The sequence below is a fragment of the Empidonax traillii genome, unplaced genomic scaffold (assembly GCF_003031625.1).
Source record: "Empidonax traillii isolate 1590-97213 ecotype Southwest subspecies unplaced genomic scaffold, ASM303162v1 scaffold564:size436517, whole genome shotgun sequence".
NCBI lineage: Eukaryota > Metazoa > Chordata > Aves > Passeriformes > Tyrannidae > Empidonax > Empidonax traillii.
In genome coordinates, this window is record NW_020955757.1 from 85,011 (window position 1) to 92,074 (window position 7,064).

A 7,064-nucleotide genomic window follows, 5' to 3' on the forward strand; every position below is an offset into this window, starting at 1 on the left:
AGTGAATTAAGATGTTATGTTTGTAGTGTATGAGGGCCGTACTGCTGTCTGTGGGTTCTTAAATCTGCTTATAGTTCTGAAAATTTGGTTTTCTTTCTGAACGAATATAAGCTCTCAGTATCATGACCGAATTGGTGCTTTTACACTGCAGTGGGTAGTGCATGCTGTGGAAATAGAGGGTATTAGTAGAAATTAGACATGCCTTAAAAAAAAATGCTGCTTTTTTACATCTTCTGTATAGATCAAACACACACAAGCTCTCAACAGGAAGTGGGCAGAAGACAATGAGGTACAGAATTGTATGGCCTGTGGAAAAGGCTTTTCGGTGACAGTGAGAAGGGTAGGTGTGTTTTACTTTGTGTCTGTGGGAATTTTATATTTCTGTTGTTTTCAAACTCTTATATGGGATGCAAACTTCAGAAAACAGTGCTGTGATGAGACATCTCAGACTACAGTTATTGTTTGCAGTACCTTAATGTATTAAAAATAAAGGCTGTGGAGCTTCTTTATTCATGATTCTTTTTCCATTTTAACAGTGTCAGTTTATAAACAGTGTTAAAATATTTCAATATCCTGAACAAGAAAGCAAAATTACACTGTTGTAAGGGTATTTACAGAAAACATATTTATAACCAGTCTGATCTAGATTTATGGGTCTAAAAGGAGTGTAAATTGTTTGAAATTAGGTATGTGTGAAAATACGAGCTATCACCATCATCTGGTGCTTTGTGACTATATAAACGCTAACTTGACATGAAAGAGAAGAAACAACTGAATCCATTTTAGGTCTGTAGTTGGACTCTCTTTATAAAAACAGTTGTGGTCAGCTAAGATGTTAGCATCCCTCAACTGGCTGGGTCTGCCCTTCATCCAGAGATTACCATCCCTCCAACAAGTGACTTGGCAATGAAGTAGACAAGGGATACCCGTGAGGTTCATTTTGCAGAGCTTCCTGACTTGGTCTTAAGTGACTCCCCTGTCCTGCATTAATTTGGTGATGTTCTTTGGGTAGTCTTTGAACAACATCCTTTGATTCAAGGATACTTCTCAATGTGAAAGCCAGTAGTTACGTGTAAGAACATATTTATTGTTGAAGAGGACCAGTTCAAGAGGAGGATGAACCTCAACCAGTAATTTCTGAAGCTCATACATTCTCTTGACTCAGTGAAGCACTTCTGAATATTTTACTCCTATACCCTTTAGAAAAGATTTACTCATATGCCCTTCTGTGTGCTATGTAACTACTATTTGAAAGTTCATACTAGTTTTTGAAACATGAAAGTTGACTTGTCATGATCAGTGCCCTGTCATTGATGTTCAGCATGTATGTTTCTTCTCTTTCACAGCATCACTGTAGACAGTGTGGAAATATCTTTTGTGCCGAGTGCTCAGCAAAGAATGCCTTAACTCCTTCTTCTAAGAAGCCTGTCCGAGTCTGTGATACTTGCTTTAATGACTTGCAAGGATAACTGGCGATTGTGAGTGACAAAGAAAAGTTACACTAAAATTTGCTATTTCTGTTGATGCACTTCGTTCAGCACTCAGACTACTATTCAGTTTGGACAATGATTGTAACACTTGGCAAAATTTAGTATATTTTAAAATGTTTATTGATACCAAGCAAAACTATTGTATTTTTTTGTGAGACATGGGCTCAGATCATCCATAGTTTATTGCCATTTATCATGGAAAGAGCTTTTATGTCTAGATTAGAAATACCCAGTTATTTGTAAATAAAGTTTAAACAGAGGAGTAACAATGTATTTTTTTATCTTTTATTTTTTTGTTCAAGAGAAACAACGTTTATTGTGATATTGAAGTTTATTCTTGTTTCCTTCAAAGAAAAAGGAAGATGCAAAAACTTGTGAGGATTTTATGTATCAAATGTTGCTGTAAAAGCATAACTAATTGTTGCATTTGATTGCATATCAGATGTTCTTTATAGCCTCTTGTGATTTTGTTTTCTTTCTATCTCTCTGATTCTTGCAATTTTCTCTCTAAAGTTTGAGCTCCAGAGTGAACATTATGGCTGGACTCAACTTCAACTCAGTTTTATTTGCCCACTTGTAATATCAGCACCCAAGTCCTCATCCAAATACTGCACTTGGGTACTGGAACATCTTTACATATTATGTAGTTGGTGTGTGAGTGTATCTGTCTGGCTGAGAGAGAGTATGTGTGAACAAATGATGAGGCAAAGTTTATCTGGCATTGTAGCAATATTGCAAGATACATTACGATATTTCATCTCAGATTGATTGATTTCATTTTTACATATTTGGTTGATGAATTCTAATCTTCCAGAAACCACAATTTTAAAAAGCTAACAAATAATACTGGTAGTAGCCTGTAGCACATCTCTGCTCCTACCCATACCTTGGAAACCTTTTTTGCTGTGATTTTGTTTGTACCTCTTTGTTTCTGCCTGCCTGTCTCTAACTTATCTTCCCTTTGTATCTGGCGTTTCAAAACCCTTAAGATTGTTTCTTCCAAGCAGGGATTATGCCTTCCAATATTTAGGGACTCTTTGTCTTAAATACCCTAATACCAAATTTTTCCAGCTGTTCAGTGAAAAGGATTTTGTTCTGAATTCCTCTACTTCTTGCCCGAGATAGAGAATGAAATTCTGTCACAGTGATGGAAGCTTAGCCATCATCGGGAAGATTTGTTTGCTTTTATGTATTGACAGCTCTATATGTGAATGAGGATGAGGAAGAGTCTCCTTTATGAAAAATATCTTGTCCTGCTTAACTATCAAGTGAAGAAACTTCTTAATCCCTCTATTCCAGAAGTGGGGGTCTATATATTTCATATCGCTTCTTAACTTACCTGTCTAGTTCTACATTGGCAGCTTCAAGGAGTTTTCTTAAAATTAAGTTCTTATTTTCCAAAAGCCAAATGAATGATGTAACTGGTTTTCCTCACTGTAAAAGGGTCTGGAATACAACTGTGTGTTACATGAAATACTGACATGCCTTTTTTGGTTTGCACTTAAAAATTGCTTGCTCAAAAAAAATAATGCTGCAACAGTTCCATATGAACAGAACCACTGGACTCCCTGTTTCTCCTCATCAGTGTAGCTGTTTGGCATAAGAATCTTTTGAATAGAAAAATATGAACAGAATCTCTGCCTCTAGGAAATTTTGGTTTTTTATTTATTTATTGAGAGCAACTGAAAAATTTGCTTTTTTTGTCTGACACAGGACTTTAGAAATACGGGAAAATTAAAGATGTGACAATCATGCTCCAGCCTAGATGCATTCTGCCCTGTTGTGTAACACACAGAGTCTCATGCTGCCCTCAGGGTAAAGGACAACCACATGGAACAGAAAGGATTTTGAGAGGGAAGGGAGAAAGTTCCCACAGCTACAGAGGAAGATGGAAATTTTTCAGGGGGAACTAAGAAAATGGTTAAAAGACTCACTCATATTTAGGCATTTTGCTTTTGAATGGGAACATGTGAAGGCTCAGGAGAGACTTCTGCAGTGGTAGAAGCTCTAGTAGGGTTGTTCTTAATTCAGCTTTTTGGGATCGCATTGTGTCATGAGGAGAGGCACCTCACTCAGCAGGCTGCTGAAACACTGCAGTTGATTTACTGCAGATCACACCTTGGTCTGGAGCTCTTCACCTTCAGGGACAAAACCAGCTGAATTTTTGAAAGTTGCTTTTGCTGCCTGGTTTGTATGATCAGCTTTTTAAGGGGATGGGAGTGCTTTTCAAACACGCATTTTTAGAAAGAGATATTGTTAAAATCTGGAGGAATAGTGCTGGAGTGTAAACTTTTGTGCCTGAGCATTGAGTCTGCAGCAATAGGCCAGGATTTCTACAGCTTTTCACTGTAGTAAATTTATTACTCCATTGCCAAATCTTATGCTCCTTTTGTGCTTAAAGTTTTTAGTGCTGATCTGTATTTGTTGATGAGTTGTTGGTATACTACACCCTATAATCATTGGCTTCACTACCAGGTTGGAAGTTGTGCTCAAGCTCAGTAAATTATTCCATAGTAAGGGAAACTGGAAGATGAAAAGCTTTGTATTTTCAAATCTGCCTGCAGACTCTGACTATTTTGATGGGCATGTTTCAGTAGAAATGTAGGCTTTTTGTTGCACTGCTTTAAAATCTAAGTAATAGGAAAACCTAGTAAAAAGCCTGGTGACTGTTACCTTGCTTAGTTAAAGGATTCCAGACAAAATAGTTGAATGTACTGACTTTTCAGACCGCAGACACAGGAACAGAGGGAAAAACTAATAAAATGGCAGAAGAGACTAGAGTCTTGGAACTGGAGGAAGCATGGTGATTTGTTTTCACAGACTCTAGTAAGAGGCAGATTGCTCTGATTCCCTGAGGAATGGCCATTATAGAGGAAGAGGGGAAAATAATGATAAAACCAGCACTCAAACCAGTAGGTGTGTGGATTCCTCCAGCTGCCGTTGGTTACTGGTTATTACCGTGGCATCAGGAATGGGACAGTGAAGTGTGGGCTTTATTCTTGAAACTATCTCCTCTTCAGGACATTTCATCCACATTCAGGATTTCTGGGAGAGCAGAATGTGACAGATTAGCTGCTACATGGGCAGAGACAAGCTGTGGAAGCTATCATAAAAGTAAAGTAAGGATGGTCTTGTTAAGGGTGGGGAGAGGTTCTTTAACTTCCTTGAGACATCACCTGTCTTTCCAGTCAAAGACCCGCAGACCCTTGCATGTTTTCCTCCAAAATGCCAAATCCTACTGTTCCACTGGCTTCCTGTCAGCAATACATCATATTTCTGTCTTGCAACCCCTCTAGAGGCAGGTAGGGTTGCAGAAGTCAGTTGGCAGGCTTTTGATCTTAGCTGGCTGTACTTCTCTGTTATTTATTTCTTTTCCCCCTGTATTCCCCCTTCTGCAAAGGTTGAATGAAGAGGATAAAATTAGTGAGTCACAGTAGGAAAAGTTGCTGTCTGCAGATGAAGAGACAAAAGGAATTTTCTGCTGGAGCTTCCAACAGAGGCAAGAGGTTTACAGGGTTCTCATTTTTCAGCTGGCTTCACTCTCTGGCACAAGAGTCCAAGGCTGTAGGGTACTGTGTGGGTTTTTTCCTCTGTTTTTGGAAGGTGTCAAGTAACCAAGTTGCCATGGAATGTGGAGCACTAGGTACGCAAGAACAATGAATAACTACTTTTGTTGGCTTTGGGACCTTGAGAATTATTTGTGAATCCTCACTGGAAAAGCTTTCTTAGTGGAGCAAGAAGGGATTTGGGAGCAGAAGCATGAAGTACCCTTTCTTTGTTTGTATTGCCTGAGCAAGAACAATTGAGCTTCTCATGCTAGGTGTAAGAGAAATGACGTTCCTAAAGAAGGGATCTGGGAAAAGTCTGGTACTTTTCTGGATTGTTCAGTTAACCATGAAGTGGGAACAGATGCTTGTTGCAAAACTTTAAAAATTTTATGGTCAGTGCTCAGTGATGGACAGAAAACTGGTGGAGCTGAAGTTCAACAGAATATAAACTATGCCAAGAAGAATGATATTATGGTTTGAGTATGTTGAAACTGATAAATTACTCCTCCAAGTACCACCCCTCCTGCTCTCATATTCTTGCAGGACTAGGAAACAGCACTGTCATTTGCACTGTGCACTTTTTACTGTCTAACTAATAGGATCTACAGTAAGTGGAATGGCATAATGTGCCCTGCATCTATTAGCTGTAGTCATTGGACAGAAGGTTTATCATTAGCTGGATTTTTCACTGTATACATTTGGCCCCTTGCTATGTAAGGAGAATTGCATTCACAATTCCTTTTACCAAAAACGCAATCATCATCTGAGAGCACATGTAACAGCAAAAGCCACGTTAGTCACATACATGTTGTCTTTGTAGAACTTTATTTTAAGATTATAAAATGAGAAAAAATGTTTTCTTTGTATTTTCAAGGATCTTGCCAGTTGTGCAGTTCTTAGCTTCTGAAGTCTTGAACTCAGCATCCCTTCTAGAATAAGTTTAAAATTATTGTCCAACAGCCTCTCCAAAAGCACCGAATGATGTACTTTTCAAAACCAGCTATAACTGGATAATAAAGTCCCGCCACAGAAACTCAATTTGGGAGGTATTTTTCTGTTTCTGTTTTTAAGGGGCTCTGAGTAAAGAGATGCATGTTTAGAGAGAATTTTAGATACCACTTAAGTTCACAATAAGGAAGAGTATAAGTCTTGGGTAATGTAATGAACTCTGCCTGTTGCCTGTAGCTCTCCACATACTATGCACTCACTGTGCAGCAGATCAAGATGTATCTGTGCATTTGAAGATTACTGGACCCCTGCTAACCCTTTGGATCCATGTTACTATGAAAGCTGAAGCCTGGTGTTTCCAATTTTCCCTCCCCCTATGGCCTAAACTAAACACTAAAAACAAGTTCATCTGTATTTCTTGTCTTTTTTGGGTAAAGAGGGCTGGGGAAAAGTGTTCATTGTTATATGTCAACAGGCCGGTGCTGGCAGGTCCAGGCTACTGCTGTTGGCTTTATGGCAAAGTCCTCCATTGTGTCATGCTGAAGCTTCATTCCTGGCACAAAAGGGATGTTTGAAAGTATGTCTTGCTGGGTTAACAAATACCAGAACTTTTTATAGTAATATGTCCAAAATGCTGCTTGTATAGGAATTATCACTTTTGTAAGAAAAGAAAAAAAAGGCACAAAAAAAAAATCATACAACCTCCCCATTTGATGCCATTACATAAGATTTCATTTAAGCTACCTCTCAGTGTGCAATTCACACATTAGGTAAGTTTATTAAGGTTTTCTCACTGTCGTGTTATAGTTATAGTGATTAAAGTCATAGTGAATGCCAAAATTGCAAAAGTTTACCACCAAAAAGGAAAAGAGAGTTGTCTTTATTTTTTAATGTGTTTGAAAGTATCCAACATTTTCAAGTTATTATACACTGTGTTATATTCTTTAAACTTCTGTAGTTTCAACCTTGCAAACTCTAGCTGCTGGACAGGATATAAATCATAACCACAGGCCTTCATAATTGCAGTCTACTGGGTAAAAACAATTTTGTATGCAGCTTTGTCATTTGGGTATAGGTA

The 7,064-nt window shown here is 38.2% G+C and overlaps 1 protein-coding gene across 2 annotated transcripts in view; it reads left to right on the forward strand.

Annotated features, from left to right (window-relative positions):
- EEA1 (early endosome antigen 1) overlaps positions 1-1,763 on the forward strand; it is a 67,851-nt gene extending 66,088 nt beyond the window's left edge. The window contains exons 29-30 of one of the 2 annotated variants that reach the window (XM_027897858.1): positions 242-340; positions 1,347-1,763. In XM_027897858.1, the coding sequence (XP_027753659.1) occupies positions 242-340; positions 1,347-1,469 (222 nt within the window). In that variant the 3' untranslated portion in view covers positions 1,470-1,763. The remainder of the gene's footprint in view (positions 1-241; positions 341-1,346) is intronic. The other variant, XM_027897859.1, reaches the window with a different exon arrangement.
- The last annotated feature ends 5,301 nt before the right edge of the window (positions 1,764-7,064 follow it).